The sequence below is a fragment of the Podarcis raffonei genome, chromosome 2, assembly GCF_027172205.1.
Source record: "Podarcis raffonei isolate rPodRaf1 chromosome 2, rPodRaf1.pri, whole genome shotgun sequence".
Taxonomy (NCBI): Eukaryota; Metazoa; Chordata; class Lepidosauria; order Squamata; family Lacertidae; genus Podarcis; species Podarcis raffonei.
The window spans coordinates 88,771,868-88,786,167 of NC_070603.1; the positions used below are offsets into that span (position 1 = coordinate 88,771,868).

Consider the following 14,300-nt stretch of genomic DNA (forward strand, 5'->3'; position numbering starts at 1 on the left):
TCTGCGCTATACGCTACTACCAGGTTCAGCGGCAGTGTAACCAGCAAGTACCACCTGCTGGAAGCAACAATTGGTACAACAGGGCTGTTGCCTCCATGCCAGGATTTGGACTCTGCAGAGGCAACTGATTAGTCAGGAGGATGCTCAGCTGGACATTCCTTTGAACGAAACCACCAGAGCTACTTCTTATGTTAACATGCCTTATTTTTTCTCCCTGGCCACCCAACCTCTCTGCTCTGCGCTGCTCCCTTAGCGCACCTCCCGCAACGTTCGACAGCTCGCGCCGCAAAGCCTTTCTGCCTCACTACGACACTGTCGTAATTGGCGGTAATAAAGCAGCCGTCTCCATCCCGGAAGTCGGGTTCGCGCTTTACGTCGCGCCTGAAGCCGGAAGTATCCGGAGACGGGGTTTCGTTTCGTTTTGTTTACTGTCTCCCCGTCGCTGTCGCTGGGGCGGCCGGCGGCGGCGGCAGCATGGACAGGAAGAAGAAGCCGCTGGATGTTACGGTTTCCTCGGTGAGTGGCGAAATGGGGAGGAAGCCCATAGGGTCCCGGACACCCCCCCCCCCGCCGCACCTTTGCCCTTCTTCCCCTGCAAAGGGGGCTGAGCTGGAAGGCCCAGCCTCTGCTGGAAGGGGGCGCTCTGCACATGCTCGGGGGTACCTGGAAAACCCAGCATTACTACCTTTGGCATGACAGAAGAAGTTGCCGCCCTTGCACAGATTGTGAGCCACCCGGGCTAAGCTGTGGGAAACAAATGGTTTCTTTGTGCCACTTTACATATGCCCTTAAGCTCTAATTTTCTTGTCTTTTTTAATTTTTATGGTTGTAAGTTGCTTTAAATTGTTGTTAATATTGTGGTTTTAATGCTGTAACCTTCCTCTGGACCTTAGGGTTGAAGCGGGGGGCGTGTAGTAAGAATATCTACCTTTCAACATTAGGGTTGAGCGCCAGGTATAAATTAAGCCCCTTTTCTCATACACCTCAACTCCTCTGCTAATCCCAAGGACCTCCCTTGATGGTGAACCTTTCAGATTGTCAAGACCATCTTGACAGTTCCTGGGCTCTTTAAATGCGAAGAGGTCCTGATGAGAATGTAATTTTCCAGCTCTTTCTGTGTCCTGATAATTCAGATATTTCAGAAAGCGTTGTTAAGGGGAGCGGAAACCCAATTAGGTTTTAGGATCATTTTTAGGTCTAGCTCACTCCTTCATTTTAAAATCTTTTAGCTACCCAGAGTAAAATAAGTTTTTTATGCTGTTGATGTAGATAGCTATTGGGACCTGTTCATTCAATCCAACAAGAATGTACTACTCTTAAGTGAAGTACCGACCAGTGTTTTTAGAAATGATCCCACCATTGGCTGCCAGTACGTTTCTGGGCACAATTCAAAGTGTTGGTGCTGACCTTTAAAGCCCTAAATGGCCTTGGCCCAGTATACCTGAAGGAGCGTTTCCACCCCCATCGTTCTGCCCGGACACTGAGGTCCACCGCCAAGGGCCTACTGGTGGTTCCCTCCCTGCGAGAAGCAAAGTTACAGGGAAGGCAGATGGCCTTCTCGGTAGCGACGCCCACCCTGTGGAACGCCCTCCCATGAGATATCAAAGAAATAAACAACCATCTGACTTTCAGAAGACATCTGAAGGCAGCCCTGTTTAGGGAAGCTTTTAATATTTGATGAATTATTGTATTTTAATATTTTGCTGGAAGCCGCCCAGAGTGGCTGGGGAAACCCAGTCAGATGGGCGTGGTATAAATAATAAATATTATTATTATTATACATGAAAATTCTGAGCAGTTGGTCAGACACCTGAGCTATCCCACTGCTGTGTTGCAAAATGCTCGGGTAAATTTTATTCACATTTTTAAGGGGTTTTGCATAAAAGAAACACTTGGGTAGTAATGTTCAGTGTCTGATAAGGTGATGTTGGATATTCTCTTAGGAATATAAATATTCTGTTTGATCAAGTATATTGATTGGGAGAGTGAGCTGGGACTGTCAATCTCATCAATCCCCTCTGCAAATCTTTTTTAAAATGACTGATGAAAAATGACAGTGTACGCTATAATGTTCCATAAAATAAACTGTGTTGCAATTTAGTGTTTTAAATTGGTGGTTGGAAACCTTTTCAGCTTGGTAAGTTGTGTTCTTACATCCTCCCCACACCCAGAACCACTGTGATAGGAGGGAAATAACATCAGGTGACCCATTTTTTCTTTGCTGCCAAGAATGATCCCAGTCAATGCAAGTGTGGCATAGCAATTGAGTTTTCAAAATAATCAAGTTTTATCTGAGGTAATCAAATACCAGTCCTTGTCTTTTTGTAAGGCTATAGATTAAAGAACATCTGAATCTAGAACTGCTTATTACTCCTATATTATATTGGGTATATTTCTAACCAAACATCGTATGGGGCAAAGTTTTGTCAACCCTCACTTTATATGCATTTGCGCTGGTCACCTTACCAGTATTTTAATTTCTCAATGTTGTAAGTATTTCAGTTGCTGGACTATACAGTAAGTTGCAAATTTATGTTCTTTTCCACCGAGACTCATTTAAAGTTCTTTATTGTCTTGCTAAATGGAAAATTGTCTTTCTTTTTCACTGTGCTTGATGCAGCTCATAGACTTGAAAGCTGAACTTTTCAGAAAACAGGAAGAATTCAAAAAAGAAAAACTTCTGAAAGATGCTGGAGTCCCTGTAAAACCTAAAGCAACAAACAAGGTAGAGTTTGTTTACAATTCAATCCTATAACTATCTGTTCAGAAATAAGTTTGCTGAATTCAATGGGAATTGTACATAGGATTGCAGCCTACAACTTAATAATCTTGTTGAATTCAGTGGGACTCTAATTCAAGAGGGATCTTCTCCTTGAACAGCTGCCTGAAATTCTGAACAGTAGTTTCCAGAAATGTAACAGGCTCAAGGCTAATGAGCTAAAAAGATGCAATTTGAAGAATTGTGTAAACTGACATTCAATAATTCTGTAGTTCTCTATACTACAGAATAAAGGTAAAGGTACCCCTGCCCGTACGGGCCAGTCGTGTCCGACTCTGGGGTTGCGTGCTCATCTCGCTCTAGAGGCTGTGAGCCGGCGCCGTCCGAAGACACTTCCGGGTCACGTGGCCAGCGTGACGAAGCTGCAGCTGGCAAGCCAGCACCAGCGCAGCACACGGAAACGCCGTTTACCTTCCCGCTATAAAGCAGTCCCTATTTATCTACTTGCACTTAAGAGTGCTTTCGAACTGCTAGGTGGGCAGGAGCTGGGACCGAACGACGGGCACTCACCCCACTGCGGGGATTCGAACCGCCGACCATACGATCGGCAAGTCCTAGGCACTGAGGTTTTACCCACAGCGCCACCCGCGTCCCTTATACTACAGAATAGACCTCGTTTTAAGAAGGAGGGCCTGTAGAACCCCATGCTACTGTTAGGCAAGTTACTTGCAAACCATTTATTACATTTAGGAAGAGTTTTGTAGGGATGGAAAGCTTTGGTGCGCTGGATACAGGCTAGGGGCCTCATGTCACACACCTGAGCTCTGATGTATTTAGAACTGGCCAGTACTGGAGCCTAGATGATGGAAAGATCTATCTCTTTTTTTAACAAAAAACAAAAAAAGCCTGCTGATCAGGTCAAAAGTCCATCTAGTCCAGCATCCTGTTCTCACAGTAGCCAACCAGATGCCTTGGGAAGCACACAAGTAAAATCTGAGTGGAACATCACACTCCCCTCTTGCAGTTTTCAACGACCCATGTTCAAAAGCATGCTGCCTCTGACAATGGAGATGCTGGATGTTCTACGACTATTTGTGATAACTGAACTCTGTTATAGTATTTATGTTTCGTTTTGAAAATCCAATATTGCAGAAGCCGAGCATTTGGACTAAACAGAATAAAGGTGTTTCAGATCGATCTGAGAAAGATGCTGAACAAAAGATAGAAGAGCAACAAACATTGGACAAATCAAGGTAATACTTCTGAGAAGGGAAGACATAAAATTTCATTAGTCTGGTTACATATTATACACTTAACAAATGTAAAATAGGACTGTGTGCCTCAGAGCTGATACTCAGTTTGTGCTTCTGAAATTAGTTCTGAACTTTTGCAGCCCTAGGCTTGAATGCCTGTGCTATAGACAATAATTTCTCTGACACAAAGTGTGTAACCATTTGTGCATCTGATACCACAGGTTGCCTGTTAAAATACATCTGAAGTCCATTTCTAAGGGTGTGATTTATCAGACAGTTTGCACATGAGAGAGTTCAGATTCAGGCATATGCTCCTTTGAAATACATCCCCAACTTTGTAGGACGCTCATCAGCATTTTTGCTCAGAAGTCTCAGTTCACTTCAGTGGGTCATTCGTCCCTAGGAAGTGCTCAGGATTGAAGTCTATCTGCAAATAAGAAGAATAAGTAATGTCCTTCATTCTCTGTGTGAGGGGAGTGTAACACTCTTTGCATTTTGACAGTTATGTACAGCATCACATTCTTGGAGGTTTGGTGTCTTTCCAACTGGAACTAGTAGTATCCCTCTTTTCCCATCTCCTTGTTCCTGAGGGCGCTAAGGAACAAATGGCTTGGAACGCACAGGCAAATTCATTAAAAACTGTGGCATTACAGAAGAGGAAGGAACAAGGAAGGAAGTAATGTTCACAGAGAAGAGAGAATTGTGCCTGCAGCTAGGGCTCCTGTTGTTTCTACCAAAATAAGTTGCTTTATTAAACCGAAAAAAGTTTCTCCCTAGCATTGCTATGTTTTGATAGTGCCCATGGCTTTGATTATTGCCTTCTGGGCCTCTAGGAAAGCACTGTAGCCTCTTTTTAAAAAAAGTAAAATTGCCTCCGTGTGATTTCTCCTGAGAGGTCCTTGTATATATGCATGCCCATGATTGTGTGGAGGATGTTGCCGTTCTGTCCACAGCTACATCAGTAGTGACCCAGTGTTCTCACCATTCCACGCTTGGGAATCAAAAATGCCCCTGCTGCTGCTGGTTTAGGTCGCATAGGCTGCCTTAAGAGGAAGCAGCCTTGACTGCAGGCAATGATGTAAGAAATGAAATCTTTCTCCCATATCTGTAATGGCAAAAGACTTCTTGCTTTCTCATGGTTAACTGAAAGGGATGTGTTCCTGTGTTTTGTAGGCAGAAACTAGAAGAGAAAGCACAGCTCTATGAGAAGATGACAAAAGGAGACTTTCCAGGTGAGTGAAAGCCTCCTTCTTTATGTACAGCAAAATTGGCTGCTATCTCCCTAGGATTGCTTGTCAGATTCTGTTTTCTGCGCATTGTCATGTAGCATAGTCAAGGGCATTGTTGGCAGCGGTAGAGCTGATTGCTGCAATTTTATATTGACTCCTCTCTCGGCTGGGTCCTTTTGATATCTGTCATTTACAGATTGATTTTTCTGTTTTAGATGAAGAAACTGAGGATTTGTACCTTGTGGATTTCACCCAGAAGATTATAGACAAACGGAGAGAAGTACAGGAGCTGTGTGCAAATGAAGCTGCTAGAAAGGCAGCAGAGAAGGCAAACAGGGAGGAAGAGAGACTTTCTGAAGCAGAAATTCCACCTCCTCAGGACCCCACTGAAGAATGGTTTGTGGCAGCATTGTGGTGGTTCAATCTTGTTTTCTATTATTTCTCTGCAATTACTACCATCATTCCCATACCACCTCCCACACAGAGAGCATCTCTTAAGTGAAGGATACTACTAATCTATAGTTAACTTTCTTACCTATAAGGAAACAGTATTCCATGAGTTTTCCTTGCAAAAGAATTTCCAGTAGACTATGCTTTTTCATATTAAGGGTGATTCAGTTGTACGATTTCCTTGGTTAGATGCTGCATGAATTTCACCCCCTCCTCCATTTAGAATAGAGTTCAGTCATAATATTATTTTGAACAGCATTTTTAAGTCTGATTCATATGCAGAAGTCATTAAATCAACCAGCTGAAATTCTGTTCACTGCTCTCCTATCAGATGTACACACATCTCAGATAAACAGCCACATTTCCCTTTTTAGTAGCAATATTTTCATAAAACAAAAGTGCATACTTTTTAAAAGCATTGATATTTGTCAGTCTCTCTTAAGACTTCTGTGAACTTGTTGGCCCATAAGATCACAACTGCTATTTTCCTAGCTTGCCTGGAGCTGCTGTCTTTAAGCTTGTGTTACAGAAGTTAAATTTCTAGATATTTAAATTTACTTTAGTTGTAAAAGCATGCATCTTGCAAACAGTCATCTTAGTACTACAAATACTCATAAATTGTTTTCTGCACAGTCAGCGAATGTGTAAGAAAAGTGTTGAGATGCTGCAAGGTTTCTCTCCCCGCCCCCCAAATTGGCCCCCAGAGTTGGAAAAAACTCTGATAAACAGGAATTGGATACCTACCAGTAGGTGCTCCTGGGGGGTGGATAGAGATAGAGAGAGCTACTCCTGGGTCCTTGGCATTCTTGGAAAAAGCAACATAATGAAAGCATAACTCATTGATAGCTAATAATTGGCACTGCATGCTGGGCCCATCAGGACTTTGGACAGCTATGGGTCTGTGCACTCTAAATAATTTGGAGCATTAAACACCAAATATTACTGCCACTCTTAATGGGCAGCGTTTACTGCTACTGTACTTGTCTGGATCTTGAACAGTTTTCGATAAGAGAAGTAACTGAGAAACTGTTTTACATAAAAAGAACATTGACAGACCTTCTGCTTTGCATTTGTGTTCAGCTTTCATTGAAATAGTGGAACAAATGCAGAAGCGATCATTAAATGAGTCTTGAAAAATATTTTTTCAAATTTAATACTTGTGTGGGAAGTCAATGCTGCATCATTATTTTCGCCACAGGGAACAGGCACAGTGTGCCAGTTTAGATGCATGCTGTTGTACAATTTTAATGGTTCTCTTAACTACCTTATCACAAAAGCTAGCAGCTGAATTACAGGCTGAATTACAGTGAGTTTTAGAAACGGTGACTCTCATAAATGTTGGGAATGCTGAAAAAAACGGAAATGGTGCTCTGTTAAATTTGTGACTGCTAACATTTATGGTGATGTAACTAAAGGATTGTTCTATGCAAAGTATGCATATTACATGTATGTATTTGTTTCCTTATTTTCTAAGCTATAAATCAGACTGTTACTTCTGTATAAAGCTGATTTTCCATTTAATTCTAGGGTAGATTATGTGGATTCCTTGGGCCGTTCTAGACGCTGTATGAAGAAAGATTTGCCACATCTGCTTCAAATGGATAAAGAGCTTCAGGGGAAGAGGTGAGGCTTGTACTAAATTAAATAGCTGTTGTTTTCTTTCACATATGGAATGGTGGGGTATGGGTACTTGGCCAGTTGGACTCTGATGGAAAATGTTCCGTGTTCACAGAAGAGTACATCCAGCTGCTTCTTTACCCCATGTCCTAAGCCCGGCACAGGTTCCTGAAGAATCTTGTTTTGTTTGAGCTAAGAGGACACTTGATTTTTTTTGTAGAGAACAAATTCTACAAAAATACATGAAAAAGCTTCTAGGAGATGAGCAAGTTGACAAGTTTGTCTGTGCATTCTGGTCAAATCTGTGTTTGCAGCCAAGTTAGCAATGTTATAATGCTTCTTGTCGAGGATCAGCTTGGGGAAATCAGGGGTGACTAATTTTTTCGCCGAAAATGTACTGGGAGCCAATGTAGGTCTTTCAGGACCGCTGTCATATGGTCTCTGCAACCACTCCCAGTCACCAGTCCAATTGCCACATTCTGGAGTAGGTAGCCCCATGTAGAGCACATTGCAGTAGTCCAAGCGGGAGATAACCAGAGCACGCACCACTCTGGTGAGACAGTCTGCGGGCAATAAAATTGAATTTTAATGTGTCCTAATGAAACCTAGAGGAGTCTGGCATTTTCTGTTCTTAGATAAATGCATTTCAGAGATTTTTGATCAAGTCAAGGACATAATGTTCTATTAAGTAGAACTTGATTTGTTTTTCCACTATTAAGTCTTATGATAACCGGGCAAAATGGGCATTTTAGGGAAACTAATTGCATGAGTTATTAAGTAATTGGCTCATTCATTTTTTTCCATAGCTAAGTAGGAAAAATAAAAAGATCTTGAAATGTAACTCTGTTGATCTGATGAGGGTAGCTTGCCAATTGCTTTATCTTCTTTTTATTCCGTCTTTGCTTCCCATCAAGAGAATGCCTTCTGCAGAGAAATGTGAACACTTGGCCGTGGGAGGAGCTATTTCTTATATTTTTAGGAATTTTCCAGTTTTTTCTCTTAACATTTTATTTTTTATTTTTTAGATAACGAATGAAATGCTTTTTAAGGCAGGACTTTACAGTACTGTGTCAGCAGCACATTGCTCCCTCGAAATAGTTTCTGAAAGCTATGTAACAATTTACAGCATCGAGTAATTACAATCCATTTATATTGTAGAATGTACAACTCAAAGGACATGTAGAGAAATGCTTTTTGGTGGCTGCTCTGCAAGTGTCTTGGCAGTTCAGCAGAATATCTACCCAGAGAGCTCTAAGGCTCTTAGAGAGCTGCTGTTATATGGCATTGTGCTTTTAGATAGGATATACTTAATTGGTTTTGGGAGTGGTAGGATTACAACCATTTCTCACTCACAAACTCTTAAGGGATGCTTCCCCTCCCCCCTTAGGCAAATGACAGAAGAGAAGACTTTGTTATCTGAAGATATGAGAAAGGAGCTTCAGCGTCAGCAGTGGGAAAGGGAAGAAGAAGAAGCCCTAAAGAAACCTATGGGACCAATGCATTATGAGGACATTAGAGAAAATGGTGTGTATTCTAACTGTGCATGCAGATCTGCCTTGAGAAATGAGATGCGCTTCTACTTCCATTGCATAAATAGATTCAGTTCAGTATATCTCCTCGATCAAGGCCATATCCTGATTTTTTAAGCAAGGTGATCATCAGCGTGCAGAATTCAGAGGGTGCTATAATTAAATGTGGGGAAAATTGGGAAGTCCCGTGAACTTATACCACATATAATAATAATACATCACATATCTTTACCTAATTAGTGATTAAAATGTTTATATACTGCTGTATCATAAAATATATCACAGCTGTTTATAACAATATATAAAAACAAAGTCATGCAATAAAATCATAAAAAGTTTAATCTCGATCCAGAGTGATTACTGTCAGAAGAGTAGAAATTCTCTGTCCCCATCCTTCATCTGTTGAAAGTGGGGGAAATCCATTGAAAAAAGATGGTTAAGATTGTTGTGATCTGAGTAATCTGTATGTATTTAGAGGTGTAATAAACAGGTTACTATTCTGCTTCATTAAAAACTGACTTAAGCAAGCACTGTCTTCCTTTGCCTAGGGAGGGCTGTAGGTCAGTGGTAGAACACATGCTTTCTTTTTTCAAAAGATCCCTGCTTAATTCCCTGGCATCTCCAGGTAGGGATAGGAAAAACTCCTGTCTGCAGCCCTGGAGAGCGGCAGATCACTCTAGGTAAAACAGAGCTAGATGGATTGGTCATCTGATTCAGTACTCTTCTGTGTTCCTGTGACTAGTGTTGAATATCATCCTAAGAGGCAACTCTCTGTTTCCCAATATCCCTATAGTTTAATGTAGGATGAATTCATAACACTGTACAAAAAAATCTTCCTTTCAGAGGCCAGACAGCTTGGTGTTGGTTACTTTGCCTTTGCCCGTGATCAAGCTTTGAGGAGAAAGCAAATGGAAACCTTAGAAATGCTAAGAGAACAGGTATGAAGTTTAAGTGTTCACAATTGTGCTGGGGAAAAATATATGTTCCACTGTGGAGCTTTTCCTTGGGTATTGTATGGTTGGTGCATACGAGCAGTAACCTAAAATGTCCAGTGCCAGCCTTTTGAAAGACATGTAGTAATCGTAACTGAATCAAGAACTGCCAATATGTGTCCGAATTATTATTGACACATCTGTGGGTAATGAATCTCCATGTGTGCAAATGTAGGGAGATTAAAGTTTCAAAATGGGTTGCAGTTTATTCTTTAGGTTTAGGTGCAGAAAATTATGCAGAAGCTCAAGTTTCCCAAATAGATTTCTTAGTGTGACTTCTATTTAAAATACTCATTTCTTTCTAAACCCAATACCTTTAGTTGTGTGGCTGCAATGAAAAACTTGTACGCCCTACTGTTTGTTTTAAGACTGTCTCTGAAATAAGATTTGATCATACCAAGGTTTTATTATCATGCCTTAGTAATTATTTGGCCACTTACAGAAGTGTTTGCAATATCAGAGTTTGGATTTGAAAAATATGGGGGGGGGGAGATGGGTTGAAATAAACTACATGGCTGTTAAGTAGTGTCTGTGTGTGATTGTAAGCAGTGAATTATTGGAAATAGCAACGTAAATCACTTGCTACTGACTTCATAAATCAATTGTCATTGACTGTTCTAAGACTACAGACCAGAGAGCAAAACGTGAACATTTAGCAGAGAAACGTAAGGCTGTTCTGGAAGCCAGGCTGTCCAAGCTTCGAGCGAAAAAGCGATTGAAAGAAGGTGACACAAAGGAAAATGGAGGTACTTTCCCTATAAGTTACTTTCCTTAAATGCAGAGAACAAAGGATCCACATCTGTATTCATAAAACTGAACTGTTAATGAGGACTTCGTTAAACGCTGATCATAAGACCAATATTTCATCTCTATTGTATTGCATTTTTTTCAGATGGTATTCAGAATCCATTTTCTGAGGGTAATATCTGACTAAGCAACACTCCGAGAAGACCCATTGAAATAAATTGACTTAAGTTAGCCATAATTTCATTGGGACCTCTCAGTGTATGGCTTGCTTAGATAAAACCTTGAGTCCAATATGATGTTGCAGCTTTTGAGAAGAGTAGAGAAAGATGTTCACTTAGAGAATGCGTGTTAGAGAGGGGGAAGTAGTTGGGAATCAGAGGACTGGGGGATGTACTGATACGGCTAAACTCCTTCTCCCCCCAATTCAGAGCTCATATATGCCCTCTGTGCCTAGTCTCCAAACTTTCTCATTTGTCAGATATTCAGAAGCCTTTGTTAGTCTTCATTAAGATTATTGGGATTATTTCCATCTACTTCAAGGCACTAATGTTAATTGGCTTCTGTAAGACTGGTGAACACCAATGTTAATTGGCTTCTGTAAGACTGGTGAAGCCTGGCAAAGTGAAGGTCATGATGCATGCTCAATATAGAACCAGGTGGAGAACCTTTTTGGCTCGATGGTCCAGATTTTTATCAGTATCAGCCTTGTGAGTAAAATTTGACAGGTACACAAAACTGACCACCCATCAAAATCCCCTCTGCAGCTTTTCAAAGTGCTATTTGAATCAGTCTCTCCCCTCCTGGTTGAAGTGGTGCTTTGTTCTACTCCTTTAAGTGGGCGGGCAGTAGCAGTAATGCCCCTTCGCTCCCTGCTTGAAGGAGAAAGGAAAGGGCTTTAATCTCTGCTCTTCAGCATATTAAATCCTGCTGCATGATGCTGCTTGCACCTGGGAACAGGACAGTGGAACCTATTCAGGATTCAACACTGTCATGCTGATTGGTGGGCGTAGTTATGGGGAGAGGGCATGGCAGGCCAAGAAGGGCCCATGGACTGGAAGTTCCCCACCTGTGATATAAAACAATTGGGGTATATTAAGTAGAAGGAACCTTTGACCCAGCAGATGCTGCTGAACTTCAACTCCCTGACCATGCTTGCTAGGGCTGTTAGAAGCTGTAGTTCAGCAACATCTGCAGGGCCAAAAGTTATCTGAAGTATAGGAAACTATAGTGAAATATTTTCAGTCTTGCTTAGTTCCCCCTCCCCTTGTTATTCTAATGCAGCCTTTAAAAGATACATTGCTAAGCAACATTTGAGCTATCTATTGAAATGCTAGGGGTTTAATTTATTTTTTCTTCAATTTCTTGCTTTGTCATGATTTTATCTACAGCAGTTTTCTTTGCGGGGTGGGGGGTGAACGTCCCAGTGAGATGCTCCTCCCCTCCCCCCAATTAGATAATGCATCAGAGTGTCAACTTGTAGCATGGCAGTAGCTTGTTGAATTATCTCCTGGCTCAGAGTAACATTTGTTTTAATAATCTTTATTCTCCACTAAACAGAAGAAGAAGTTGCTATGCCAGCAGCAGCTGAATCCAAGCCCACTGAAGTGCCAAAGGTTTCTGCGGAAAATAGAAAAGTGGAAGTGATCATTCAGGAAAGGAAAGATACAAAGCCTGGCGTGCCCTATGTCCGAGAGTGGGATAGAGGCAAAGGTAAAGATTTGAAATGTGCATCAGCTTAGCATGGTATAAAAAACCTTTGAATGGTGAGCTGCTCATACTGTGTCAGTATAATCTCTGCTTTGATGGGCTGGTGAAGGAATTTCACGTTGTAATAGTCCTGCATAGGGAAAAAAGAGAAGGTACCACATTTCCTGTGGATTCGAATCTAAGGTGTTTGGGAAGAAGGCTATGCTACCTCTCTATTCATTAGGCAAAAATGGAAAACATTTTAGCCTTACCTTCTCTCTGTTGTGCTCCTTGATTCCTTTGAGGACTTTTTAGTGAAAAATTGTCACCTGAAACAAGAACTTATTTCAACCGGCGACTTTGTTCTCAAAATACTTATTCCCTACCAAAACCGCTAGAGGGCACACCATGCAAGAGCAATGTTGACACATTCATAGCATTAAAATGTGTGTTTTCTTCGTTAGTTCTGCCTCTCTAGTTTATTGTGGCTATGCGACAGTGTGACCAAGATTGAGTTAATGGAAGAGTTTGATGGTTAAGCATAGTATGTAAAAAATAAAATAAATTTGAGCTTGCTCTTTTTTCCCTCCTTCCCGTTAATAGAATTCACTTTTGGACTGTGGTCAAAGAAGCAGGAAGATCTCAGAAATGAACGAGACCCGGAATTTGCACCTCCCTCTGCTTATTTTATGGGTCAAAAGAGAACGCATGACTTCAGAAGCCAGAATTGGAACAAGCCTGGAACCTCATATGAAAAAACAGAAACCCTGACAAGAAACCTGCCATCCCCATCAGCTGAGCCTTTCAGTAGCAGCTCGCAGAGCAATCAGTTCCCCCCCACTCAGGAACATGACAGTGAACTGCAAAATCAACAGCCGACTTACCAAACTTTAGATGACATGCTGTCATACTATAAACAAGTAACATGAGTTTTAGATGTTTTGAGATTAATCAGAAAACGGTGTTTGGGATTCTCACTTTTCATTTTGTTTTAAAGCTCAAGAGAAAAGGTGTCTTGGTAGGATAGGTATCACATGTCTTTTGTCATGTATGCATCTTACTGCAGTCCTTGTGCTACTTCTCTCACCACTAGCATTAAAGGTTTCTGCTTTTAAAGATTATTGCTATAGTATTCTGTATTCACTGCCATTTCCACTGCTGTTTACTTCACCATAAATACGATGACTAAGATCCAAGGGCCTCCTTTAGGCACATCAAAGGCCTTGGACCTGATCAGAGGGAATGATGACTCTTTCAAAAAATAAAAATAGTATGCATACCCAGAAAGAGGCCACCATGCTATTTTATGAACTGCTTTTGAAAATCCCCTTAGTTTCTGAAATACAGTTTATTATTTAACATGACAGGCTATTCTTTGAGAAACACAGCACATTCCTACTTTTGGCATGCAGAATTAGCTGTCCAGGCCTTTGCATCCCAGCATTAGAGTAATTTAGTGCCAACTTGTAGGGTATAGTAAACAGCATTCCATGAAAGGTCTTCTAAATTATAAACCGTGTCCACCCCGTGGCAGCTGGCATTTGTTCACATACCAAGCAAAATAGTGCATTGAATGGAAACCTCTTAAGATTAGTATGGTGCTGGTTCTGCTATCCCATTAATCATCTGGATTTCTGACAGTGCTGACAAAGCAAGCAGTTCATGTGGGTGAGTGTTACCAGAAGCTGCTATTTTAATATAATGGAAAGATTCAGCGGTTTTTTTCCACCCATCTCCCTAACCCGAACAGTTGTTTTGTGTTACTTAAATATTTAAAGCTGTCCCTTTCACTGATGCAGAGTGATTAGGATGACAACTGGCAGCAAAATAAAACTGGATGCGTTTTCCAATTCTACAGTGTCTATTTTAGTTTGAGCTATACAGTTGATGTAGGATCTGGGGGGGCTCATAGCTTTGCAATTGCTTTAAAAAAATAAGGCAACACTTGTGTATTCCCTGTCCTGATTTACTTATCTCAGTGATATAAACAGGAACAACAGTGTTGCATTGGATGCAGCCAACAAGCGGGGTGGGTGGGTGCAAATGTGTGTGTGTTGGTGGAAGCGAACAGCAATTCC

At 41.3% G+C, this 14,300-nt stretch overlaps 1 protein-coding gene and 1 long non-coding RNA gene across 7 annotated transcripts in view; one reads left to right on the forward strand and one right to left on the reverse strand.

The window, feature by feature from the left end:
* Positions 1 to 415: 415 nt before the first annotated feature.
* On the forward strand, positions 416 to 13,343 carry CCDC174 (coiled-coil domain containing 174). Of its 2 annotated transcripts, none has more exons than XM_053378059.1 (11): positions 416 to 516; positions 2,621 to 2,725; positions 3,872 to 3,972; positions 5,146 to 5,204; positions 5,417 to 5,597; positions 7,179 to 7,274; positions 8,656 to 8,792; positions 9,641 to 9,735; positions 10,412 to 10,535; positions 12,094 to 12,246; positions 12,826 to 13,343. In XM_053378059.1, the coding sequence occupies exons 1-11, from the start codon at positions 475 to 477 to the stop codon at positions 13,149 to 13,151; spliced, it is 1,419 nt and encodes a 472-aa protein (XP_053234034.1). In that variant the 5' UTR covers positions 416 to 474; the 3' UTR covers positions 13,152 to 13,343. The 2 variants fall into 2 exon arrangements, with proteins under 2 accessions (XP_053234034.1, XP_053234035.1); XM_053378060.1 differs by having other exon boundaries at positions 12,097 to 12,246.
* Positions 2,552 to 14,300, reverse strand: part of LOC128408397 (uncharacterized) — a 34,247-nt gene continuing 22,498 nt past the window's right edge. For 2 of the 5 annotated variants that reach the window (XR_008329060.1, XR_008329059.1), the window contains 3 exons: positions 8,807 to 8,950; positions 6,396 to 6,456; positions 2,552 to 2,708 (listed from right to left, as the gene is read on the reverse strand). This is a non-coding gene — a long non-coding RNA (uncharacterized LOC128408397). Of the gene's footprint in view, positions 2,709 to 4,342; positions 4,400 to 5,624; positions 5,976 to 6,395; positions 6,457 to 8,806; positions 8,951 to 14,300 lie in introns of those variants that run through there. The other 3 variants (XR_008329063.1, XR_008329061.1, XR_008329062.1) reach the window with 3 other exon arrangements.

Coding starts and splice junctions, on each gene's coding strand:
- CCDC174 (XM_053378059.1), top strand. CDS start 475: ATGGACAGGAAGAAGAAGCCGCTGGATGTTACGGTTTCCTCG. Junction 2,726..3,871: donor AACCTAAAGCAACAAACAAG/GTAGAGTTTGTT, acceptor CCAATATTGCAG/AAGCCGAGCATTTGGACTAA. Junction 5,205..5,416: donor GACAAAAGGAGACTTTCCAG/GTGAGTGAAAGC, acceptor TTTCTGTTTTAG/ATGAAGAAACTGAGGATTTG.